Below are 27,515 nucleotides of genomic sequence, written 5' to 3'. Positions count from 1 at the left end.
TGAAGAGTATAACACCTGCCCACATTGGTTGTTTTCTGGGTAATCAAGCAATTTTCATGTAAGTCATTTTGCAATACTAGTATTTTCAACTCTATATACAAATGGTATGTGAGAGACAGGACTGTAATTTAGCAGAGAGCAGTAGTGGGTGAGATTTTCTGTGAATTGCATGTACAGTGTGATTATATGTGGGGGATTCTATTTTTCAATTAATTTTTCAAAGACCAAATGAAAAGTTGGCATCATTATTTTGATTAGACTACATAAATATTTATTCTACTCCAATTAAAAGAACAACTCAACTACAGTATGCTTGCCTGGGTTGATTTTTGTTATTTCTGCTCAAATGCTTTCTGGAGGAACCGTAAATATCAGTGTTCCTTTCTTTCTCCTCCTTTATCCCTATCCAATCTCTTCCTAACACTATTGCTCTGCACATTGTACGTTGTAGCTCATCATAGTGAATCTCAACCGTAAGAGGTGAAAAAGAAAAATTACTGTGCCTTTTAAATCTGGGCAGAGTAGGCATTTTGAGTATTGCAATTTTCTGGGGAGCTTCCAGGAATATTTTTTTAATAAACATATAATATAATAAAAGTTTTATTATCCTAAGTGTATAGATGTTGTACTAAACTTTGACTCCTTCTTTTAACAGGCTGTGAAAGAAGAGACCTCTTTTGTAAATCCCAGTAAGACCTCCAGCCTGCAGGACCCTAATGTAAGGTCTGTTGCTTCTTGTCCGTAGGGAAAACATCAAATAAATGCATGATATAGTGAGGCATTTTCCAAACGTTATCTCAAACAGGTGCTACAGGTCAATTTGCTCATCCCCAAGCTGCTGTGTAAAGTTCAGCAAGTGATGACCCGAGGAGAATGTGTCTGTCAGAAGGGTGCTTATTTTATACACATATATCAGATATAGTTGAAGAATTAATAAAAGCTCAACTTTAAAAATCAGACCGAGTGTATATATTTAAACAATTGAGAAAAGGTCAAGGTAAAAAAATCAGGTCTAGTGACAAACTTAGAAAAGCTTATATAAAAATAAGTCAGTTTTCATAACTTTTGTATCAGAAACGTGCTACGTGTCCAAACTGAATATACCCGTGTTTGTGTTTTTCTGATTTGTGCAAGGTTTTTTTTGCAGAAAAAAAGGCATTTAATATCCAGTCTTCAGAAAAATACCTCATTTGCAGGCAGTAGTAACTACTTTGGATTGTACTTTTAGTCTGTTGATAGTGGATAGTAGTCTTTTTTGAGGTGGCCATTTTGAAGAGGCATATTAATTGTAAACATTATTTGAATGGCACAGTATGCTGTCTTTCGGCAGGTCATTAGAGAGGAGGTTACACCATGGGTATTTGGAAATTGCCTGCCTCTATATGTGTGGTAGTGCCATCACTTTGGACATATTTAAAGTCCAAATCTAAGAGGGAAGTTTGATGAAAAAAATTTATGGGTTTAAAGCATGGCAATCACACTGCCTGCTAATCAGCTAATTATGCTAGTGTATATGCTATATATATGTAATATACATATGTACTAGAGCACTAGTCATGTCATGATTTTATTTTATAACTTTCTGGTGGTGACTCTTGCAACCGAAAGCAGACATCTAAGCATCTTACAGAAAAGTCTGGATGAGGGGGGTAATGAATTATGTCTGACAAATTAAATCATTCTGAACTCAAAAAGAAACAGTTATGGTTGTGAAAATTTGTCAACCCTTTTTTCAAATGTGTATCTTTCCTATATGGTGATAAATCAGCAATAGTCTTCAAAAAATATTTCATTTAAAATTTCCTTTCTGATTAGATTGGACTAGCAGAGCTGCTATGTTTGCTTAGTGAAAGCAGCTACCTTTTCTCCTGTGCCATTGCCCTTTTTAGATCTCTACAAAACTTTCTGAGGACCACTGAGAAAATCCATCATATATGTTACACAGTGACCTCTTTCTTCATTTAATAGAAGTGGGTTTCATATACTGTCTTTGCCACAATACCCTTTGTTGGGTTGCTGTCCCTTCCAGAAGCAGTTCAGGAGGACCTGGTTTGTAAAGCCCTGTGTGTTTTGGAGCGTGGCTACAGACTTGTTTTCCATACTGACCTTTGCTGAACTTCTGCATAATATCTGTAGGAAAGCCTTCCTATTTTACATATGGTAATAGATTCTCTCCTGCTTCATCACGCTGAGCTGTAAATTAGCTGTGTGCTTTGTGAGGTGAAGTACTATTCAGCATGAGTTAGGATGGCAACCTGGCTGCAAAGCTAATTTTACTATTTTCTTTTGCACACATCCAAGCTTATAAACTCATAAAAGCCACTTTGGAGTTCTCAGTAAGCAGCAGTCTGGTGTATATTTGTCTAATATTTATTTTTATCTAGCTTATGTCAAGCATTGTTTCCTCTACAGTTAGTTGTGCCAAATGAAATGGTATTGTTTTATTGCTTTGTGTCTGTGTCCTGGAGGTGCAAATATACAAGTAATCAATGCTCAGGGCTGGACTAATTTTAACAGCCTGCGTTCAAAACTCAAAAAATAATGGAAAATAAATTCAGTGTCTAACCAATTCTCTTTCTCTTTCAAGTGGCTTCCCTTTCTGCAGGGACATATGCACCTTTGCAGATAGCCAGCATGTGACCGATTTGCCAATGACATCCTCTATAACCTCTATTTTGTGGACTGGGATGGACATAAATGAGCCTTTGCTCTGCTAGGAATTGCATCCGAGTAGAGCCAAGGGTTAGTTCATACTGGTCAGACAAGTCACCTGGGAGTTCTTCTCTTCTTTAGTTGAGAAATAAACAAGTATCCTTTGTAAAAAAGCCCTCCCCATGGAATATAGTTTTTATTCCTGCGAGTACCCATGCAGACATTCCTGTAGACAATACCTATGTGAACGTTTGAGGAATATTTGTTTGCCGAAATATCTTGCCAGTTGAAACCAGTATCTGTCACAGCTATTTAACAATACTCCACTCTTTTCATGCAAGGGATTTATAGCAGGGACAGTGACTTTATGTATTTGATTACTGATGACTGTACAATGCACTAGCAAAACGTTCTGTTTTTTCCAAACCCAAGACACTGGGAAATTTGTTCAGGCTAGCTAGTAAACAAACATATGCAGTTTTGATCATTAACTGAAGCATGAGTTGTTCATACAAATAGGGAAATAGAAGGTGAGGAAGGAGGGCAGTAGTGCTTGTTCAATTAAACTGTGCTCTCTTTGCTACCATTTTGTCTGCTCGTCCATTGCCACTCTGAAGATTACGCTTCTAATGAATTAACTTCTCGGCTATAGCCTGTAATCCCCCTGAGCAATTATTTTAGCATCTGCCACGGCAGACTCAATTTGGCTAACAATTGCTATAGCTCTTTGTAGCATTAGTTCTGGTTCAACTAGTAATTACTCATATGTATGTGTGGTATAGCCACTTTCGCTACGAGCAGGTCTCCAGTCGTTTTGGTGGGCATGGCCTTGGAACGATGTTGTGCTTACGCAAAGTCGTCATGTATCAGTCAGTTTATTCACCTGTTTTCTGTGTCTGTTGGCAAACCGTGGATAGTTCTATATCTAAGTCATTTTAAATATGGGGAAAAAAAACCCACAGCTGAAGCTGAAATTGCACTATTTTGTCAGCTTTCAGGAAGGAAAAGCTTGTGAAATTTGCTCTGTGGTTTGGTGCACAGGCTGGAAGCGCAAGGTTGTCTCCTGATCTTCCTGTTAATAGCTAACCTGTGCACATCAGATTAAGCTGCAGGAGGATGTGGAACCACAGAAGAGTACAGTCCTCTCTCCTCCTTGCTTTTGGAGAGCATTGCTATATGTCTCTATAGCCTTCCCTCCTCTGGATAGGACTTTTTTTTTTTTTCTCCCAGACTGTTTCGAGTGCTGGGTCCCACGTTCAGTGAGGAAGAAGCTGGTGACTCAATAACCCAATACGTGCTGCAGTGTCCTAACTTATACTCTCCTTAATCCTCAATTAAGACTGATATAGTGCGCTACGAATTGGGACACAGTCATACATTGCCCTTGCTGACCCTGCTGCTTTGCTGATAACCCCTAGCAGATCCGCAGGTCTGGCCAGTGGCAGTGGGGGAAGTTGTACGGTTACTTCGGCTGGATCCATCCAGGCTGCAGACGACAGAGCTTTCAGCTGAACAAAGTGAAACGAGAGCAACTAACGGGAGGGGAATTTCAAAAGTGGGTTAAATAGGAGAGTTTTCTTGATAAGACACAGGAGTCCTACCAGGAAGAGTTCGACGTGTCTTTGTTACAGCTCTGTTGTAACAGACTTGAAAGCACACACGTTTTCATCGACACCCAAGTAATACGTACAAAGAAGTGCAGCCAAGCTATATAGCCGGGGCGTAAGCATTTTGGACAGAGCAGAACATAATGTTGATTTATGGAAAAAGAAATACCTGAAAAAATGCGTTATTTATATATTTGCATTATTTTGCTTTTTATACTGCCCGTTTTGAATCAAGAAGAGATACAGTTAGCTTGCAGTTACCACCTTGCATAGTGAGGCATGCTTTGTTAAGGTGTGTAGTAAAAATGTGTTTGTGGGAACATCGGTCTAGTTTGGAATTTGCAATGCCAGTCATTTTGCAGTGATTTTTAACAGTATTTCTTTTGGGATGTTGGGCCCAAGTCTGCAAGGGAGGCAGCGATCATAGTCCTTTTTATGACCAACAAGAGGAATTCATCCTCCACTAGAGCTAGAAAAGCCTTTCTAACAGAACATTTTCTTCTTTAGTGTTGTAAGAGAAGGACCTGTCATGGTGCCGAATGGGCCAGAAGGGGTTATGAGGAAGTAACAGCGGTATTTCCCTGTCTTTTAGAAACTTCCTTCCACCCAGGTATCTGACTCAGTGTCCAGATGGAGGTGTCGAGGGAGAAGTGTTCAGGGAGAATTCGCTGATTAGATATCTAATTTAATTCAGGTTTGAGATTACTGCATGTTCTTGTATATAGTTTTGGTAAGGCTCTCATCACCTGCCTCCAGCTGAGATTCTTTTAGCCTTGAGAGATCAGGGTTCAGGCTGTCTGCCAGAACATTTGTATAATGAAGGAAGTATAAAATATTGTAGGAAATATAAAAATGAAAATTGTAGTCACCCGATTTCTTATCACCTCTGGTCACACCCTCCTCTTGATCAGAGGCCCACCCCGTCTAGTGATTAGGGGTGCGGAGGTTTCTCTCCTGCAGCATATCAAGCAAATGTGAATCACATAGTCATCTCTCTACCATTTTATAAACCTCACCCATTTCTTAGTAAAGGGATGAGCTGCTAGAAAGATAACCTCTTGAACTTTCTTTCCAGAAGTAGACCACCTAATTGCCAGCCTGCTTCATTTGTTAAATGTAATAAATATATGGCTAAGCACAGAACCCCATCAAGAGAATTCCTTCCATTATTCCTTTCCTTATTCAAAGCTTTGCCAGACAAAAGGACCATCTGTACAACTTCCCCAGTGCCTATACACGAACTTCTCCTGAAAACTCTTTGAAATATCTGTTTTCTTTCTGGCTGTGACCACCTGGGTAAGCCTATAGCGTGTATATGTGTGCGCATGTGCACACAGATTCACACACACAGAGTTTGACTATATTTAACATAAAGGTCTACACTTTTCTTATTTTGTTCTTTTCTTCAAGTGTGTCCGAATGTAATCCCCAGTATAACTCTGCTGTACCAGCTTCAGGAATTCCAGTGAGTGAAGAATTAGACCAAAATAGTCCAGATGTCAGGAAGTGCTAGTACTGCTAATGGAAAAATTAGGCAAAATACTGGCTGTCCTTGGGCATAGCCTGTTTGCCGAGCCAAACTTTCATCTTGGGACAAGTCAGACAGCGGAAGCGTTAGCAAAAATGCCTAAAGTTAAACAAAGTTTGGTAAGCAACTGAAGTCAAATTTGTAAGACAGGAATTATCTGGCAACAGGATTTGCTGATAATATACTTTTTTTCTTCGTGGTCACTTGGAGTTCAGGAAAGTTTAGACATGATACATGTCTGATTCAGGTGGTCTGGCTAAAGGTCTTCAAGAGCTGGTACATGTGAACACTAACACCTTCTTCATCTGCTGAATGTTAGTCTTCATTTTGTGAGTAGTTGTTTACCGTTACACACACAAGATTATCCAGATGTTAAAATAGATACACTATTTTGAGGTTATGTTTTGGAAAATTGAAATAGTAATTGACGTTTTTTCTGAGAAATTTTAGTTATTTATCGTAGAATTATAGAACTGTTGATTGGAGCGGACATCTGGAGGTCATCTAGTCCAGCCTCCTGCTCAAGGCAGAACTGTGACCAACACTAGATCAGGTCAGCCATGGCTTTGTCTAGCTGAATTTTGAAAACCTCCAAGGATGGAGATTATGCAGCCTCTCATGGAAAATACTGATCTAATGTGTAAACTCGAGTTCCTGCATTTCTGAGGCAGGTGCCCAAGTGTTGTTAGTCAAGAGCCCTCTTCAACTGAAGCCCGCAAGTTGGCTGGTCAGTTATTACTGTTCTTGTCGCTGTTGCTGCTCGCTGTCGTGCACCATGTGGTACATTTATGGACTGCAATATTTATTTTCCCTTATAACATGCTTTTGGATTGCTACCAGCTTTGGCATGCTTTACATCCCACATGGTTCAGGATTTGTCTGCGGATTTCTTTCTGTTTAGACCAACTGCTGCATCACCCTTTGTTGATCCTTGTTATCCAAATTATCTCATCTTTCATAGGATTGCAAATAGCAATATTCTTCTTATGTGGGAGTAGGTATAAGCACCAGCTGGTGCCTTGTGCATTCATTTATTCTAATTTTCTTTGTAAATCTTCCCATCCAAAACCAAATTATGCTATTACTTTAAGACTAATTACATTAGAAGCTGCTCAACACGTAACGTAAAATTAAATGTTATCTCACAGAGCTTGATGATGCTGCACACCAGAAAAGAAGGGTGGAAGATATTAAATTATATCAAGTTATACAGGGTACAGATGAATCAGGGGAAGTAATTGCAGGCACTCTTCTGAATGCTCAATGCAGAGTAAGCTTTGCTTATGCAGATTGTCAGAATGTGATTCCCCTGCTGTGGCTCATGCATCTGATGTACGCTAGGCTTTTGAGTTTGGCCGCCTTTCATGTTACGTGAATACGTCCTACACCTTTTCTGACCTAACTGATGATACTTCTTACATACAACTGTTGCGTATCATCAAGGGAGGAGTGTCACTCAAAGTGATGGCTGCATTCTTGTGTTTTTCCCTTTCCTTTCTCACCTGCACAGACTATATTAACATTTGAATTATCATCTCTTGGTATCTGAGCTAATGTCCTGCTGACGTACCCGGTGCTGTGTGAATCTGAACCAGCTTTTTTCAGAGAACTTTGGCTCTCTGCGGGTGCTCTCAGGATTGACTGTATAAGCAAGGTGCAAAGCGTACTGATGTTTGCCTTATGTGTACACATTTTCGAGCTGAAACTAACACCTTAGTATCTGTCTTTATACACACACTTCTAGTGAATGTCAGGGCAGCTTTCCAACAGCATATAGGTATGTGCACAGGGAGTTTATTCTAGCTTATCCAACAATATGTGCTCTGCACACTGACTTCTGTCGGTGGCTCTGACTTGGGACCCTTTGGAATCATAAGACAACATTTTTTTAAGAAAAAAACCAACTTTCTCTTTTTGCAAGGAAAGCTAGGATTCTGGGGTGGTAGTGGTGTTCTCAGAGAAGTGGAATTTATTGTACAGCTGCTTATCAGCTGCTCAAGACTTCAAGGCACATGAATTGATTTTTATTTAGAAATTTCAATTGATAGAGACGGCTGCAGCCCACAAAGCTCTCTTGGACACTATATCTAACAGCAGTTCTTACAAAGACTGCAAACCAACACCAGGTCTTCAAGTCTGGGGCCTTAACCATGGACAGTTTCTAGGTAGGTAGTTTCTAAGCATCACAGAGCTGAAGTTTTGAACCAGCTGTCCAGCGAGAGCTGTGGTAAGAGATGTCCATGTTGACGTTTGGAGGCTAAGAACAGGCACATCACCTGGATGATTATGGACAGCTTGTTTCCTCAAGTCAAAGACTTCAGTTCCCTAGAAAAATAGATATATACAAATGAACTTTCAGGCAGGTCAGAGTTGAAGCTGATCAAAAATTATATGCTTGGTTTTACCTGACATGAACTTCAGTGAATTCCAGCAGGTTGTGTTTTCTTAGAATCAGAACGGACTTAACTCTATGAGGCAGAGTCTGAAGCATAACATTTAAATATCTCCTTCTAAATGTATTGTGAAATATTCTAGAAAAACTAAAAACATTATCTATGTTGACTTCTTCCTAACAAATATTAATTGCTTTTAAAAAGCTGCTTTTTCATTCAATCTTCATCCTAAAAAATAAACAGTCATTCTCCAACTGAAAAATTTCAAGCAGTGTTTCCAAAAACAAAGTGAATATCTAAATACACATCAGGCTGGCCTAAATCTAGTGGACAGGTTAATGGATCTGCTATTCTGGCTTTCTACAAGAACCTCACCCAGTAATTTCTGCATCAAAGTCATAACTTCAAGCTGAACTCTTGCATACCCTTTGCATGCCAGTCTGCATTAAAGATTGCAGATAGCACACCGAGATAAGTTCTTTGACTTCATTCTGAGTATTAAAGACCTCTTTGACCTGTTGCCTGAAGTCAGATGCTGATGAATTGCTTGTAAGTGTATTCTTAATCTCCGAGCTACAGAGAAAGGAGCAGTACTCAGAGCTTTCAGATGAGGTTAAGTTGATGAAATACCCGACTCGAGGTGCATTTCTTGGGCTGTGTCCCTTAAACTGCGCCTAGGCTCTTTGGAAACTGCAGCATTTATAATGGCTCTCCTGGTTGCTGTATGGAGAGGTAGGATTTGTAGCTCAGTTTGACCTTAGATACTGGGTGTTGACCTGAAACATTACTCTGAGCTGGGGGAAAAGAACAGTTTCTGTATCGTCATTATCTGTTGGACCACAGGAGCATCACATTTTTGTCTAGACTGCAGATGCTTTTTCATTATAAGGACAAGGGAGGGGAGGGAATTTTTTCCTTTAAAAGAAACAGAACTCAAGTGAGGAGGGTAAGGAAAGTCCACAAGCTGTTTTTGCATTAGGCTGCTGTAGCCAGGAGCTTTGTTGTACATCTGCAATCTAATTGGGGGGGGGGGGGGCGTAAAAAGAAGAAAAAACCTTTATTCATAAAGTTTGATGCTGGCTTTCAAATGTCCAAATAACGTTTTGGAGAGCTAACCTGTCTTCTGAGAAAAGCTACCTTATCAGAGTGAAAAAGCACATACTATTGTTTCTTAACTTCAGATGGCTGTAACTTTGGAAAAGAAATAAGTGTGAAACCCTTAGAGCACAGACTTAGAAAAGATTTGCGTGTTTGCTTAGCTTTTTAGGCTATGTCTTTGCTACACAAGAGAATGCATCTATCAAACATTTTTCCTCTTCTTTCCTTTCTTCCTTGCTTTTACTTCCCAAGATTTCACTACCACATTCCCACTCAAAGGGAGTTCTGAAGCCAAAAATCAGCCAGTGGGTTGGTTTGGGTTTTTTTCCCATGAGTCAGCACCTGAAGGCAGGTCAACGTTCATGCAGTATCCTTGTAAATCATGGGGCTTTTAGCCTTTACCTCTTGGCCTTAGTCTGGGAGGACGGCACAGAGATTGTTCCAGATGGCGAAACGGGCACAAACAAAAGCAAGGAGGATAAAACCTGTTAAAGAGAAACGCAGAAAGCGGGTTCCCCCAGCAGACTTCGGTGGTTTTAAAATTCTGAACTGCATCCTCCGGGGAAAGAAAAGTTATTTTATCCCTTTCAGCTTTCTGGGTGCACAATCGTTTGCTCCCGCACGGCCCCCTTGCCACGTTTCAAACAAGTACGGAGGTCTGCCCGGAGCCAGCGTAGCAGGGGACGAGGAAGGCATGTCAGTCTGTAGAAGCCACGGTACCCAAAGGGATGGTGCACAGCCCTGCAAACCAGTCTTCCCATTACAGCTGAGCCAGGATGGGGTGGGACACCCCAAGTCCCTCGGCACGAGCACGTACGTCACGTCCCCGCGGAAGACTCGAGCTAAATCAGGGCACATCTGTGGTCACTTGAAATGTTCCACAGCGTATGGGTTTTGTGAGCAGTTTTGCTTTCAGGAGCCCTGTCGGCTGCTACTCTGAGAACAAAACAAATTTCTCGGTTTGGGGGAGCATCTCTCTAGAACTTGTTTATGTTTCTGGGCAGGCTTGTGAAGCTGGTTCAGTAGAGCGTGCTGGCTGCTGCTCAGGAGTGTGCTGGGGCTCTCGGTGCGCAGGCAGTTTCTGATGACCTGCCACTGCATGCTGACATTCGTGGTTGTTATTGTCATTCTCACCAGGAAGCAACAGATTTTTATGTAAGGTGCCAGGTCATTGAGTAACTCTGTCTTGGTTCAGTACCTTCATTTTTATGCTGTAGTGGTTGGATACTGTTGCGGGAAAAAGGTTTCTTATGAATTAACGACATTGAAACAGAGCCTTATAAAGGAACTCTAATACGCTGAATGTTTTCTTTTTCTTTTTTTTTTTTTTTTTTTAAGTCTGAGTCCCGCTGATCCTTCAACACTTTGGGGTTTGTTCAAGCTAGATAGTTTATATGGGACTATAAACTACAAATGGTGATATCTGCACATAATGACTCTATTTAAATAGCCAAAATAATTACAAGGCTTCTCGTCAAGAATTGTGTCTTTCCATACAAGATAATATGTTCTGGCTGTAGAATTCAAAAGGTAACAATAGAAGTTATTCTGCTTTATAGTCGCTGCTTTTTCAGGAGTATCAATGAGATCTTTTTTAAGAGTTTGTGTGATATTAAAAGCCTGCCATTTTTAAAACACAGGTCAGGCTCTGAGTTGATCAAACTGAGCACTTCTTGCATCTGGTTGCTGTTGTGAGAGTAGCAACAATTTTGAGCATGTTCAGACTGAGGAAGGGTGTTTGGAGATGAAACAGGAGCTGTCACGGATTTTTTTAGGCTGGTGTGGAAAGAGCTAACCTAGCAAGGTTTTACTGAGGGCAAAAATCCAGCTCTGCAGTTGGTAGGACTGGTCTAACATTTCATTTTGTGCTTATGGTAGACTGGATTCAGTCAGCCTCTACAGGTGGAGGCATTGCCACTGCTCCTTTGCATTCAGAAGCAGCTTCAGTTTACACCCTAGCTAACCTGCAGCTTCTTGAAATGTGCAATTAAATGGTGCTTGTGTCTTTCCCAGAGGCCTGATAAATAGTGGGAGAAGGATAGTCACTGCATCCAGCCTCTAATAAAAATGATGGTAAAATTTTATAATAAAGGGAAAGAGATTTTTGCTCTTAAATTTGTATTGCTTTTGCAAAATAAGCGAGTGGGATACTTTACTGGCATGATACGAAATACAAGTAAAGTTTATCTGAGCAGTCACAATCACTGAAATAAGAGTAGGTGTGTCTAGTGTTACTGTATCTTGGCTTTTTATTTTTTGTTGTTCACTTGAAAATTTGCAGCATTCAAAGGAAAACAGTAAGTTTTTCATCTATTTGTTGGATTAGAGAATAGGTCCTGTTTGGTTCTCAAACACTTTTAATCACGGTTGAGTGAAATTTTTCATGTGAATCTTTTTTCAGATTAATTCAGACTTAGAACTTTAAAACATTTCATATATACAAATCAGTTTCATAACTTGCTTTGAAATCATTATAAACTGCTTCAGTTACAAAATTGCACAATATCTTTTCAAACAAAAATTTGATTTTGGCAACTGAAATAGCTCCGTCGAAAGTCCCACATCCTCCCCTTTTTTTAAAAATTGCAAACCCTGAGAATCAAAAGGAGACATATAGACTTTGTAAAATGAAACTTTTTAAAGGAACTGAAATTGTAATTTCAAATTTTCCTTTGTGTGAAAATATCTGATTTACTTTCATTACAGATTATAATGTTGTCTTGAGAAATGTGAAGCAGCCATGAACTGGAAACAGATTTGTTACCAGCTTTGCTGTTCCACACTGCTGTTGCCTGAGCCCCTTGACAGTATTAGTGCATCGCTTGTTATCATTTTGAGGAACTTTTTTGTTATCGTTTTGAGGAATTTTTCAACTCACCTGTAGTTTATACCACTATTTTTGTTCCTGCTTTCACTGGGTTGATGAAAATGTTTAAAACTTGTAAGTACCCTCTTTTAAAGGTGTTGGAGAATTGTGAGGACTACTCTTTCAGAGCAAGAATTTCAGCTAATGTATTTCAGAGCTGAAAATAGTGGCATCGCACACATTCATACCCCTTGAGGATTCGACCATCAGATCCAGCTGTTAAATGGGTCTTAACATATTTATCCTGCTTATGTCAGAACTTGAACTGAAAATTAGTTTGGGTAAATTGAACTCGTAATTTGTCTTAGCTGTTGAAAGCTACCGTTGGTTGAGCAAAAGTTGTCTAAGAAAGGAATAGCTAGAGCAGTCATCCACTCTGAAGCCCGACTTGATGAAAATGACATTGGGGGCTTCCATCATGATGTTGATTCACAGATTTCCAGGTCAGACATACTGACTTCAAGATTAAAACAAGATGGTTTGGGCTTTTTTCTTCTCTTATCCTCCCCTTATTTGCCAGCCTAACAAACTCAGCAAAAGGTCTGAAAATCTGGCTGGATTGTTCTGCATTAATCTCATTGCGTATCTGAGATACAAATGACTGACCCTGAAATTGGAATTTGGGAAGGGGCAAATATGAATCTTGCTGCTATCTGTACTGAATTCTCGAAATTAATGGGATTAAAAAGCAGGGAAAAAATTGACAAAAGTTGTTGCATGAGAAGTGGAACTAGTAGAGTCGCGTTTATGATTTATGTATGTCCGTTGTACTCTTATGCTTCCCATTGCTCCATCTTAAGCTCTGTGACCTCCCCAAAGACTAAAAAACACATAGGAAAACTGAAGATATAATCTGAAGGCTGTACCATCCCAGTGGGCTCTGTTGTAGCTGGACAGCAGGTTCAGAAGTTATCAAAGAGAATTAATGAAGCTTAAAACCCGCAGGAGCATCAGAGGGAACCACAATTGTGACAATTCAATATGCTTCTCTTATTATAGCTTTAGAAGGCTAATACGATGCAAGTAAACTCGAAAAATTCAATCTAAATTTATAATATTAGAGACAGTATTGTGCCACTTCTGCCAGTTGTGGAATGTACCTCAGTGCGTGAAGCAGTCCCAACAGCAATCAGCAGGGCTGCTTAAGTACTAACTTAGTATCTGATTTCAGATTAGATGGCAGAATACCATTTCACAAATTATTAATCAAGACTTTCAAATTACTCTTTTAATGTTTGGAATATTTATTATGTTTACAGAGTTTGCAATACACATATGGTGTATTTAATCATAATGTGTTGCTTCAAATAAAAGTAGTATTTGAGATGATTCATGTGTTTTCGTGCCACTCAGGCTCATGGTTGAAATGGTTTCCTCCCAACATCATGAAGATCTTGTATTTAGTATTTATGCTATTTGTATTCAAGCCTTAGTTAACTCTACTGATAAATGGTTAAAGAGAAGATCCGTTTATCTGGGTCTCCTTATTCCCATTTCTATCCTCTGCTGGAGCTCTGCAGATGTATTTCACATTCATGAGCATCTGAAACATGTCTGAGTTTTGCCTTTTTTCTAACAAGTATCCTTTTCTTGGATCAAATCCATTAGTTATTTCCCTTCTGCTGCTCTTTCAAATGCTGAAGGATAACGTTTAATTTCAGGTAAAAACTATTTTAAGCAGAACAGGTTTCACAATTCATCAAATAGTTTTTGTTAAAGGTATTTTTTGTAAAAAAGATTTCTGACGTGACTGAATTGCTGGGCTGTTATTAAAATATTGTATTTTGGAAACAGTGACATTTCCACACGGTCTCTTACATAGGCTCTGTATTTGTAATCAGTTGCTGCTTTTATTAATGGTATGCAATGCACAGGAGGGTGAGTTCACACATCCTTTTCTGTTCATGCACACTGGCCTGTGAACTATAAATGGAACAAAAGGATGAACTTCAATGGGCACTTGCCACTTTGCAAGATAAATAAGTGTTGATGAGTTAGAACTTTGTTGATATGCCTGGAGTAGTTTAAATAAAGACTGTGCCACATATATTTTTCTTGTTATTTTTAGAAGTCCAGCTCCAGTGCGACCTGAAACTACGCCGTCAACTGGCCCTACAGAAAAGCAAGAGATTAAAGTTTCTCGTGTGAGGAAGTTAACGAGGCAGTACAGTTTGTGAGTAACGTATAGCATTATCCTTATGTTTTTGCCTACCGCAGCTGAAAATGCAGGGGGATGCTAATTATTGCTCTAGCTGTGCCTTCTGAAAGGCATGAGTGCAATTACATGATAATGATCTTATACTGATACCATTCCTTTCATCACTGAGAATCTTCAAGCTTTTAATACGAAATGAATTTGCCGTCCCTATGCAGTTGCTAACCCTCAGATTGCAAGCCCCTCTGCCTTTTTCTGAGCTTATAGGTTAGGAATTAAAAACCTCTTTTCCACATGAAATGTCAAAGACCTGGTGTGAGCTGGAGCAAGCTGCTCTCTCTGCTTAATTACAACCCCATTTGCAAAATGAAGAAAACAGTCCTTAGCTGTAGGGTGGTCAAGCTGTGCTGTCAGCCATTCCCTCTCAGGAACTGCACCCTCTCTCTCTGATTTTGTCACATGCAGAAATTGCTGAGCCCGCTACAGCTACAGCCAGCAAAGTTAAGTCTCAGTCCTGGCAAGAGTGGTCTGTGCCTATAGGGCTCTGGCATCCCACTTACACATAATTCATCCGATCTGAGAGTCTCTATAGATGTGAGGTGCTGAAGAGACGTGGAAATCAGTTTGTTGGTTTGTCCTTCGTATGAAAGGACAGACAAGGCCACCAGAAACTAGGGGAAAAAATGGACAATGTCAGCATAAACTTATTAGTACAAGAACACCAATGCCATAATGAAGAAAAAAATATGTATGCTTTTTACGCGGAATGGCAACTGTTAGTCCCTCCAGCAATTTAACATTCTAGTGTCACTAAATATATAGCAACATTAGCAAAAGTTTTCCTTCTCTCCAAAAGTGTTCTAATAAATATTTACATGTAGTTATTTTCTGTCTCACTATTAAGAACACTGGCTTTTGTTATGGAAAAAAAGTAACAATCTACATCATCAAAACTGAAAAAATATTTAGGAGAAGAAACAGAAGAATCAATCAAATTGCAACTAGGAGGAAAATGAGCAATTAGCCAAACTGGTATTTGTCCAAGAGACCAAGGCTGACGTATGGAACGCACAGCCACAGCGTGGTCGGCAGGTCACATAACGCGCTCTCTTTTACTATGATACATCAACCAGTATGGTTTGAAAATGAGATAGGAGATGGGAATTGACAACTCAAGCTGGGAGGAGAACCCAGCTTCCCTTACTGCGTGCTAATCCTGAAGGCAACGTGTGACAGGGAACTTGGCAGCATTTGGTAGGAGCAGTTTCCCAAGGCCTGGATGAAGTCTCCTCACTCACTCTGCCCAGACAGCAGTGTGCTTTTCTTGAATGAGACACCACTTCTACTACCTCTTTTTCTACAAGCCAGGGGAAGGAAATCTCCTACGTATTTCAAGATGCATCTGATTTTTCCGGTTTTTCTATAATGCAGGGACTTGTAGGTAGCAGTCAGCAAAGGAAAAGGTTGTGACACTGAGAGGACCGATTATTTGATGCGCTTCGTATGGCAGGTAGTGAACGGGATGCGGTGGCTGATTCTATTCTTTGAGCACACCGATGTGTAAGGACAGGCAAGAAATTCATGTCCTATGGCAGGTCTAGTTACAGGTTTTGTACACACACTTGGAAAAGTTTTCGATTTAAGTTGTAACCTAAACAGGTTGTTAAACTTGGTCCTCAAACACTGCTACACAGCAAACAAAGAGAACAAGGTTATGCTGCGTAGACAATTTTGCTGTAAAGGATACCTTGGTGATGTTATGTATGCAGAAGCAGAAAATTTCCCATGGGACCATCGAAGTAAGGTAGTAGGATAAGTTGGTGTTGAAGATAGCAAGGCTAGCGAGAAATGAGTTTTTAAGAGTCTGGGTGACAAAAAATTGCTCTAGGGTAGGTTAGGGCTGGAGAGGGTGTGTTTACCAATAAATAGAAGCTGGTGACCAAAGGAGAGGTATAGGTAATAGGACATAGAATAATGAAAATCAGTATCTCAAGGGGGCATCCCTGAAGTAATAGCAAAATCATCTATTACTAGATCATTCTTGTCTGAGAGAGTGTTTAGCCAATTTGTCCTCAAAGGGCAAAGAGAAAATCTTTGGGCCAGAGACCAAGCACCTCCCTTTTCTGTACGTGAACAGTCAGCCAGTCCCCCAGAGCTGCTGAGCACCTGCAGAACCCGTGGCCCGAGAACGGCACTGAGGAAAGGAGGAGAGGGTAAATGAAAATGAGTGAGAGGTTGTCCTAGAGAGAAGGGCAAGGATGCCAGGGGCCATTGGGAGTAACAGTACCACAGAGAATTCAGTAGTGTCTGGGAAGAGCAGAACTTGGGAAGGCAAGAGCTGAAGTGACAAACAGTGCGGTGGGAGGCAAGTGGAATGGAAAGGAGACTAGAGGCAGGGTCACGCAGTGGAAAAGGCAATGGTGTTATTACACACATGAGAGAAGAAACATTTAAACAGTGTGTTTTAAAAAAAAAAATGTATTTATGTATTCAGGAGTGAATTCTCAGGTTTTGATCGGTGAGTTTTTGAGGAACCAGTTTTGAGTATGTCTTGCCCCCATGTGGATTTTCAGTTGTCCACTGTTAGGCGTGAGGAACGGCGCATAAACGCATCTAACCACAGGTGTCACCTATGCTATGGCCGTGTGTAGGGTAAAAGACTCCCTACTTAAAAATACGGGCTGTGATTTTGTAAATTTTTTTTTTTGTAGACCCAAATTCTATCCACTTTAAATTATCTTGTGTCTGGAATGCAAATATGGGAAATGCAAAGAAATAGTGAAGGAGTATTGTGAAAGGAATCCAGTGAGGAAGGCGGATTCTCAGTCTTCTAGCTAGCGTGCTACTAGCTTGATGACTGATAAGACTGGACCCTAACCCTTAGCTTTGGTTCACAGACACTAAGAAGCCTTTCTGAACTGGCAAGTTCTTGACAATTTTCCGCTTCCCTGTATGCAACAGAGCAGCTTTACCCAGCAAGGATGTGGAGGGTGCCAGTATATTCCTGCTGAGAGTGGGGAGCAAGGTCTGAGAAAATGTCAGCTGCATGTTTCTGAAAGAGAGATTAACTAGGTCAACAGCCCAACTCTGGCTTGCTGCATTAATAAAACATCTATTGAACAGGTCCAAAAGATTTTGCATTTTCTTTCCAGCATAAAACCAGGGTATTGTACATGCTCTGGTGCTGAAATCTGTCCTAGCCCAGAAGAAATAAAAAAAATGAAGCATGGAAAAGATAACAGTAATCACCATAGCTTTATATCATAATAAAAAAACATTGTTATCACCCAAACAACCCACCGTAAGGCTGTGTACCCTATATGTCATGTAGTTTTGAAGTACTGTGTTGCCTAGGCATGCTGCCTTCAAGTAGCACTAAACCAAGTACAGTTCTGTTCTGGAAGTGTCTGTCAAACTGACATGGCAGGCTTCTGTGCACTGTGACTACCTAACTGGTAGTTAAAATTGGTGCCATTTTATGAGCAGAAATAATTTTTCCCCGTGCTTTAAACTGTCAAGCTGTAGTCTCTCCTTTTCACACATCATCCCCAGTAATAAAGGTTCTGTAGGCCAAATTGTGACTCTGTTTACCTCCATGCAATTGAATTAGCAGTTGGAAACATCCTGACTCAGGGCTGACTGATCCCAATGATTTGTAGTCAATGGGGCTCTACAAAAGTAAATGAAGGTATAATATTCTCTACTGGCTTTCATTTAGCGATGACAGTAGGTGAGAGGGAAAGAGCTCAGCTTGACGTCCTAGAGCCCAAGGGAAGCATGCAACCTGGTTTTAAATAAAATGTTTTCTCTGTAGAGGGAATAAATGCGACAGAAAAAAGATACCCTCTCCAGAATGTTTCTAAAGAGCTCCTTTTTTGGAGTCAAAGTCCTTTAAAAACAGTTTGAAAACAATAGCATAGACTAGCTGCATAATGGGTGTCAAATCTCCTGCGGTCTAAAGCCAGTAAAGCAGTCAGTCCCACGGATGGATCTAACCAGATCTGTTCTTATCAATACTGTCAACCTCCATAGAAAAGAATAAATGTTAAAGTAGAGTAATATCAAGTAAGTTCATTTATTCGCATATACATACTCCACAGAAACACTACTTGCACATCATACCCATAAGGTTTCCATTTGCAGATGAGACTTACCTAGCCAATCCACTTTTGAGGAATCTTTAAAGCTTAAAAAAATCTAATTTACTTGAAAAGTTAGCTGCATTACAGATGGAAGAGTAAACAGAACTTCACTCCAAAGCACTACAGCTGACATACAGGTTACCAGTGCCTCCTCCAGCACAAATACGGTCAAAGTCCGGTGACTTTTTCTGATGAGAAGATCTGTCTGCTTTTATCAACTGCAGTGATGAAGATGACCTTCCTCCAGCACTGGCAGCAGCAGCAGCGGCATCAACACCTGTGTCTTCAGCATCTCCCGGCTCACAGAAAACGTGCACACCACAGACGTCAGAAGGACAAACACAGGTTTCACCTGGTGGCAAGGTAATATGCAAAGAGATGAGCTTATGTCAGCTGGGAGAATTGCAGATAACACGTTTTCCTTAGATGGAGTAATTCTACATTTAGGAGTAGTTTTTAATGCAGAGTTGTAGTAATGTGTTTAACCTGTTGTGTAAGGAAATATTTAGAGCCTGCTCCAAGACCCAACTAAAATCAGTAATAGTTTTTCATCAACATTAGGAGGCAGTGGATCGGGATTAAATTAATATTTACCTTGATTTCAAAAGTGCATACTTGCTGAGTAGCCATACTTAAAAAACATGGTGTGAAATTTGAAATCCATTTGGCAGTCTATGCTTCAAGGCATTAAAAAACCAAACCCAAAACAACCAACAGAATTACAGAAACGAAATTGTTTTTTCAATGCTGGGTTTCTTCTTTGCCTTTAGAGTTCTACAGATGCTGGAAGTACATTTGCTTTGGAGCCAGGTGACCTCCTGATGGATTTCACAGAGGCCACACCTATGGTAAATAGTTTCAGTTTGCAACCAGGAAAATGTAAAAGTTTTCAATAATTTGTCTGCAGCTAAAATGAATGGGATACTATGCAGTGTGTTGGATAGTACACGGGAATAAAGTAAGTTTCCTTGATATTCAGTGATACTGAGCATCTGTCAAACTCGGCTCAGCATCTCTGAAAATCAGTCCACATCAACAAATACTATGGCTGATCTTCTGAATGCGATTTTTTTGTTGTTGTTGGATGACTTCTTGTTTCTCTCTCCTACCCGGGTATCTTTGCACCTTGCTGGACTGGTTTCACGAGCTTCTTTGTCCCTTTAACGTAGATTCCTAATGTGATCATAGATTTGCTTTTGGGAGTTGTCTGAAAAGTCCCTTCTTCTCCCCACAAGTTTTGTTCAGACCTTACCCAATAGCCAATCCAAAGACGTGTACCTGCACTTTCATGTTTCATTAGCAGAGTGCTTTGCTTCACTTTAAGGCAAAAAAATCTACAACATGTTGATTATTAACTTCTTTTTTTAGAGGTACGTGATTTGTATTTTTGCTTGAAAGCCAAGGAGAGATGCTGATCCCACTGAAGTCAAAATGCCTCTTGACTTCAGTGATCTCAGGCTTTCACCTCAGATTCCCAGCAGATCACTTGAAGGATCACAGTATGATCCTTAACTATCTCCAAGTCATTCTGCATTGCAAATAGCTCTAATGCCAGATAGCTCCTCTGCTGTCCAAAGCCATTTTTGCTGTCTTTGAGAAACCATATTTAAAGCACCTAAAAAGCATGACAGGGACAGCACTGCATTTTTGGCATAAACATTTTTTGTCTTAAGGTACTTCTGTCCTGGGCGTTGCTTTCACCGCACGGTTAGGTACTAGTTTACGGTATTGGAAAGGTGTTGGGGGGATGTGCCTTTTGCTTCAGAGACAGTATGGTACCTGTCTGTAAATAACTGCTCGTGTCCCGTTACCGGTGGATGCAGGCTTCCCTTGCAAGTCCGAGGAAGTGAAGGCTTATCCCTCGCAGGCCCCTCGCGGCTTGCAGAAGGGCTGCGAATCTTCAGCCGTGGCTTTTTGGCTTCAGAGGCACGTTGAGGTGGGCACGAGGTGTGCTGTGCCTAGAGGCTTGCTGCTGTGGATGGGAAGACAGGTTTGATGCGGGGGACTGCGCGGGAGCTGGGGAGACTGTCACTGGTATACTGCAGCTTGGGAATGGACACCAGCCCTAGAAGGACAGATTGTTTCTTCACAAAGTCCTTGAGGGCACTCGGTGGTCCCTGTGTAAGTTCAGGGTGTTCATTAAGCACGTTCTTTACCTTCCATCAAAGTGCTCTCGGCACCCGCCTTGTTCCTGCTGACAACCACCTTCTCTTTGCCCTTCAACCGGGTCAGCTGAACAGTCTTTGTGCCCCGAGACTTTTATACTGCATATGCTGAATGTCTGAACTGCAGCAAATTGAAATTTAAGGGACCCTCTAGCTCCTTGAGCCCCTGGGTCTCCTTGGTGGGAGAACCATTCCAGCGCTAGCAGCTGCAATGAGAGCACAGCGCTTACTGCTCCTACATCCACCGTATAGGAGGGACCTGCTTTTGCACCTGAAAATACCATTGCAGACTGAGGAGCGTCTACGAAAATGAGGTTTACCTGGAATCTCCTTGAAGTGCCAGGTGATGAAAACTATCCCATTCCAAAAAGCGACAGGAAGAGACGTATCTAAGCTGAACAACACACACAGCTCCCCCAGCCCGCCCCGTACATTTCTGCGGGAAGGGAAAATGAAAAGGGAGCAAAGTAAAGAGAGAAAGAGGTGCAGCATTCTGCAGCCTTTGTTTGTAGTTTGGGTTGACAAGTTCAGGCAGACCAAAACCGAAACTACCTGAAAGGATGTTGCAGCAAGGTAGCTGTTGGTCTCTTCCCAGGTAACAGCTGATAGGAGAAGAAGAAACGGCCTCAAGCTGCGCCAGGGGAGGTTTAGATTGGCTATTAGGAAAAATTTCTTCACTGAAAGGGTTGTCAAGCATTGGAACAGGCTGCCCAGGGAAGTGGTTGAGTCACCATCCCTGGAGGTATTTAAAAGACGGGTAGAGGTGGTGCTTAGGGACATGGTTTAGTGGTGGACTTGGCAGTGTTAGGTCAACAGTTGGACTCAGTTCTATGATTCCATGCTTCTGTATAGGTTAGATTGTCCCTCTCTGTATTAATAACATGTTTGTGGCTAAACTGTAAGTAACTATCCTTTGGAGTTTACTAATAGAGTTCTCATTCTAAAAAACATTATACCATATCTTACTGTATTAATCAGAATTTTAAAAAATGAGTCATGGAGACTTTAGCAACTGACCTGCTCTAGATAACATAGGTTTGGGATTTTTTTCCATTTAATAGAAGTCAGCATTACACACTTTTCCTTCTCCAGCTGTGGATACAGGCTTTTTTCCCTAAATATTTTACCCAGTCATGCTTTCCCCTTTCCTACCCCACCATCCGCTGACATAATTTATCACACTGTATGTTCATAAACTAACCTTCCATGACTTTCTTGGTTTTAATATTTCGGAGAGCATGTACAGCACAGCATCAATCAACCCTTTTTGTTTTGTTTAATGTCTGCAAAAGTCAGCTTGTTCTCTACAGAGCAGTTACTGTTTACAGACTTTTCTCTGCAGTTTCGCTGGCTACAGACTGCTCTCAATTGAGGTTTGAATGAAAAGTTTACTCTTCAGGGGAAGAGGCTCCAAACAAAAGCGAGCTAAGGGGAAATGCGTAACTTTGAGCCAGTCTGATTATTTAATAATTCTGTTGTGATAACATGTGCTGTCATTTGAGGGTCAGGATCATGTACAGCTGAGCGTCGTGTTGCTGTCAAGTTAGCAGTGGTGTGCTGGGTTTGCATGCGATGTCCTGGCCCTTGGGAATTTGCTTGCTAATTGTACCCACTTGTTGCACGTTCAGTGACAGGTACAATATCTAAAGGGGTCATTCGTGCTGCCTGGTTTGGGGTATTTGCCTGAGGTGATAGGGCTGGAAGTTCAGGTTCCTACATAGTTAGGGGGGTTCCTGCAGAGGGGCATTCAAACAACTGTCTTCTCTCTGTCGTCTGGACTAGAGAGACTAAGGCACCTAAATTGGACACCTAAAATCTTTTTTTTTTTTTTTTTTTTTTTATTTTGGTCATGATATCTGCTGCCAAACTTCCCCAGTTCACTGGAGAGCTGTTAATTTGAAGCAGTTTCAGACATCCTCCCTTCTCTTCTATAACATTACTGGTAGAGAGTGATTAATAGTCACTGACTCAGCTGCATGATCTTTGTTGTTTGATGTCTAATCATTGATGCTTCTTGATGGCCTTGGGTTTTATCCGTGTTTTGCTGCTGTTGCCTGTACAGTGGAAGCTTTAATACATGCTGAGAGTTACAGTTAGAAGTGGAGCTCACAAAACCAAATTAACTTATAAAAATGGAAGGATTAGTGGATGGATTGGATTAATAGAATTCATCCAGGCTGCCATGCAGGGATCAGAGCAGTCAAATTTGTCTGCTCGGTCAGCCTGGAGGAGCTACTGTGATATATACAAGAACCAGCTGATGGTCACTTAGTCACCAATACTTAGACAGCCAGTAACAGCAGGGCAATTGTGAGGCAGACTGATTTCAGGAAATCATTTTGCAGGAAAAAGAATCTGCATTTACTAACGCAGATTGCCTAGAAGGCAAGGTATCCTTTTGTGCTCTGCACTCCTCAAACCACACGGTTTATGCCCACTTGTATTCGTTTTTCAGGTAAATCCTACAATTAATTGACTACAACGCATTACTCGCTGTCCTTAAAATCATTATAACATGTGCAGAAGAAAATCCCTCTCTTTTTATACCATTCCATTGTGACTTTGAGCACTGTACCTGGCTTGTATGTAAACAAGATTCAATCCCTCCTGCTTCTGTGTTTCAGAAAAGAGCTGGATTTTTTAAAAAAAATACAGCATTATATATGAAGAACTATAGTATCACGTTATGAGCATTCTTATTGTGGTTTATTAAAATTAATTTTATCAGTGTAGTAGGCTCTTTCTGCCACCAGTCTCTCTCTCCCCCTCCCCCTCCCCGCGTTTCTAGCTTTTATGGAACTGGAAATCAAAGCTTGAGCTTCAAGCTATTCCATTCCAGCTTACAATCAGTATGATCTGTGACATGGCTATGAATGCAGAGCTTTCTTGTTTAATCACAGAAAGCTCAGTCCTAAGACCCTGAGAAGGTAACAGCTGCTGCGCCACACTGACAAATACCGTCTCGACCAAGAGAGTTGGTTGTGCAAAGATGGTGTGCGCAAACTTTGGTTTGACCTAATGGAGTAGGATAAAAAGAAATAAGAATGAACAGTTTTATTTACAAAATGTAGCTATTCCTAAACTTGGACTAAAGTTTGTAATGCAAGGTGGGTGAGCTAGGACTAAATCATGATCACATCTGAAGAGATAACAGAGAGCACCAATTTATAGCTGGCTGTATACTTGCAAACTATAGGTGTTCTTATTTCATGCTGTAGCAAGTGAGTAAATTTCTAGAGCTTCACCTGCCATCTATTGGTGGAAAACGGGAAGTACAAAATTATTTGCCTTGTCAACACTTGAGATGCAACATTTAAGGGGTATAAATTATTGGTATGATAGTTTAAAAATGAAAAATAAATGGTCTTCAGTGTAAAACTAGATATTTTTATTTCGGGTTAGTTGGAAACATGTATTTCTGTTTCAGTAATAGCATTACTAGCGTATGCAATCCTATTCATTGAAAGCAATCTCACTGAGGCTGAAAGAGTACAGAATTTGATGCATTAGCATCTACCATTTTGGAAACGAAGTGAAGGTAACCAGGTCAAAAGCCAGTCATCTCAGGGTGAAGTTGTGAGAAGTATTAGCATCTCGACAGAGGTGACAAAACATCCTGGCAAACTCTCAGTAGATAGTTATAGTGAGCAATGGGTAGTGAATAGAGGAGAATGAGTAAAGAATCTTTTAATTCCACTCCCCTTTAACGTTTGTTATATTGATAAAGAAGAGTTGGTTGGATTTTAGTTGCTAAAATTTCATGACAATTTTGCAAGGTTGCAATATGCCAAATAGCAGAGTAGGAAATGAGTTCAGTATTTCTTGCCTTCATTTCGAAGAACTTTTCACTTACAGTGCAAAGCAGTTTTTCAGTGGAAGACAGGCAAATGTATCAAACTCTAATACCTCCATAACCAGTCCTTCTGGCATTGAATTCTAAATAAAAGTGGCTATAATGGAATTACAGACTAATATTTAATAAGAGCATTAGATGGTATGTATCTACCATCTAACTGGCTGAATGTGTAGATCAAGTATATCTGCATGCCCCAGAGGTCTTTAAAACATCTCAGTCAGAGACAAATTTGTAAGTGCTTTATTTATGGTGAACTACACACCGAAGATAAAATAGGTCTTCTGAAAAAACTTATGAAGGCTGTGATATATTTCAGAATTAGCAGCTTTCTACTTTTACACTTTCATAGCAAAAAAAAAAAATTTCTTAGTACAAGATGAATTGGAAGCAATAACTATGACCTGGATTCAAAGGAGAATGTTCAAAAATGCTATTTTCCAAGCCAGCTTCTCAATTAACAGTATTTGCACATTCAAGCTTAGATGCAATGACCAATTATGAGCAATAGAAGAATTATTTGCACAAAGAAGCAGTTTGCCTGTTATACGTACAGATAAGAACCAAAAGCAGTAAGCAACATACCAAATGTACATTTACTCCCCGTTTCAAGTTCATGCCCTTTAACTCCATATTAAACTTAGAAAAAGCAAAGAGCAGCAATTGCTAAAGCAAAGAACTTTAATACAAAAAACTTGTAGCAACAGGAAATCTAGTTGCGTATGGACTCAAGGAACACTCTAAATTTACTGATATCGCAAAGGACCATTTTTTCTGCTGCAAGAAAAGGGCATCAGCTAGATAAGAACACAATTCGAAGGGCTGCACTGTAATGCCCAGTCAAACTGAGTATGAGGCATTTGGCTGGGGGTTTGCAGAAAGCGCTCAGCGCTGCATGCGGTGCAAGGCTTCTGGGAGCACACAGTCTCAATCAAGCAAATGCAAATTACCTGAGCATCATTTAGGTTATATGAAGCATGCTAATAACTAGAGAGGGGACTTAGCACATTTAAAAACGATCATGGCACTTGGGCAACCAGAATAATGAGTGAGTACATTTTGGATTGGACTTTCACACTCCCCGATAGCTGCTTCTTATAGTCTGCACACATAAAGCATTATAAATAGGACTTGCAACTAATGTGTAGCTCTGCATGTTCAAGCACAGGGCTTTACTGGTGGATGCCAATCTCATCAGCAGTCTATTGAATTACTAATATGCAAGATAACTGAGTGTCAGGCTCAGCGACTGCCTCTTGGATCTTAGTTTAACATTCACTAAAAAATGTAAAACTCTCTGACCGCTACTCAGCTCTTTGAGGATTTGCTCCCATTCATCTGTTACAGAAGGACACACAGAGCCAGTGAAGAAACAAAATGAGAGCATGCTAAAAGGTGAACTGTAAACATCTAGGTTTACTTTTTATTTTGCCTTAAGTGATTTAAGTTCCTTGGCTCAATGAATGTTTTTTCCCCCATTATCTGTATGCTGAGCAGAACAACTCGGTGCGCTCAGTAAATGTATGACAAATGATTTAACACTTCCCTATTCTTTAACTAATTGAAAGCAAATTTTGCAAGAAATAAAAAGATCCACAAGGTGAAACCCATTGCTGACTTTGCACCAGTGGACACCGTGATAAATTGGATGCGATGTGTACATGAGCAAGAAAAGGTACCAAAAAGAGGGGAAGGTGTTAAGTGGAAAAAAATGCAGACGTGTGATGCTGCACTGTGCCTACCTTGTATCTTCTAATTCACTGTTTTTAAATAATGAATGGCCCACTGGCTAACTTTTTATAAACCTTGAGATGAAGGTAAAGGTGGAATGTCAGAAGGTAGTTTGGATCAAGAGGGCATAAGCTTTTCCCTGGAGAGGTGATAAATTCTGCCACATACAATTATTTGTAGTCACCTCTGTACATTTTAAGATGCTGTCTTAACCATCCTCTGGCATTCCATGTGCCTGCCCCATGCCTGTAGAAATTATAAAATAAGCAAACGCCTATCCATAAATCTGGCTTCTGCCAGACGGTGCAGGCAGAGCTGGTCCTGGAACTTAAAACCTTGCCTGGACTCCATAGCAGGCCTGCCACATGGTGGGAGCTCATTTGGGAAGACATTTACACCAAAAGACTGGTGGGTCTTCTACCACCCGTGTGCCTGCAGGGAGATAGAGCCAGGAAAACAGCTTAGAGAACCGCTAGTGCTCTGTAACTAAAGTCTGCGGGATGGTTGCACGGTGGCGGGATGTTTGCTGTGCCTATACGGCGCGTGGTTTGATGGCCATTTACAGACTTGCCTATGAAGCTGGAGGATTGAGGTTGTGGTGTCACAGCTGTACGCGTAGGTCTTTCTGTAGATGGGTGCTGCATGGTCTCATCTGTCCCAGCCCTGTGGTTTCACAGATGGTTCTCCTGAGGACTGTGGGAGTGATCAAGTGCGTTTGCAAGCAGCGTAGTTTCTGGAGTATTACTCCAAATGGGACTATTGTGGCTGTTGAAGGTTCATCAATTTATGAGAAGGAGTCTAGGATGCGCTTGACTGCAATAACAGTGACTTGAGGCCAACCAACAGGCAAGATCCTAGGGAGACTGCTACCTAACAACGCAGAGCATCTGAAACTGCCAAACACCGTAGACAGGGCAGTGCAAGACTGTCTGGGTGCTTCTCTTTTTGTGTAATTAGTGCAATATAACCATTTTTAGTCCAAAGATTTTCTAAGTGTCTCTGAAGTGATATAGCTTGCCACCACTTCAGCAGTGATTAGGAAAGTCAGAAAACTTGAGGATCATAAACATTATTGTAGCTTAAAAAAAAAGACAAGAAGAAGAAGAAAATGCTACCTGCAATCCCTTTCTTCTGCCTCCTGTCAAAAACATGATCATTCCATGACCGTAGTGGCTTTCTCTTTTGCTTGAAATCAACATCAGAGTAAGTGAAGGGGATCAAGTAAGTGCAAGCAAACAGATTTTAAACTGGCTGACATCTACCTCCTGCCACAAGCTGAGAAGGCAAATCTTTAGCAAATCTTTTAGAACCTGCATATTGTTGTA

The 27,515-nt window shown here is 40.6% G+C and overlaps 1 protein-coding gene across 2 annotated transcripts in view; it reads left to right on the top strand.

Moving 5' to 3' along the window:
- Positions 1 to 27,515, top strand: part of EPB41L4B (erythrocyte membrane protein band 4.1 like 4B) — a 173,736-nt gene that overhangs the window by 123,501 nt on the left and 22,720 nt on the right. For both annotated transcript variants that reach the window (XM_052787703.1, XM_052787702.1), the window contains exons 19-22: positions 656 to 723; positions 14,213 to 14,317; positions 18,666 to 18,804; positions 19,212 to 19,289. In XM_052787703.1, the coding sequence (XP_052643663.1) occupies positions 656 to 723; positions 14,213 to 14,317; positions 18,666 to 18,804; positions 19,212 to 19,289 (390 nt within the window). The remainder of the gene's footprint in view (positions 1 to 655; positions 724 to 14,212; positions 14,318 to 18,665; positions 18,805 to 19,211; positions 19,290 to 27,515) is intronic.

The sequence above is a fragment of the Harpia harpyja genome, chromosome 5 (assembly GCF_026419915.1).
Source record: "Harpia harpyja isolate bHarHar1 chromosome 5, bHarHar1 primary haplotype, whole genome shotgun sequence".
NCBI lineage: Eukaryota > Metazoa > Chordata > Aves > Accipitriformes > Accipitridae > Harpia > Harpia harpyja.
Note: the sequence above shows the minus strand (reverse complement) of the source record. Positions and strands in the feature narration are given on the sequence as shown.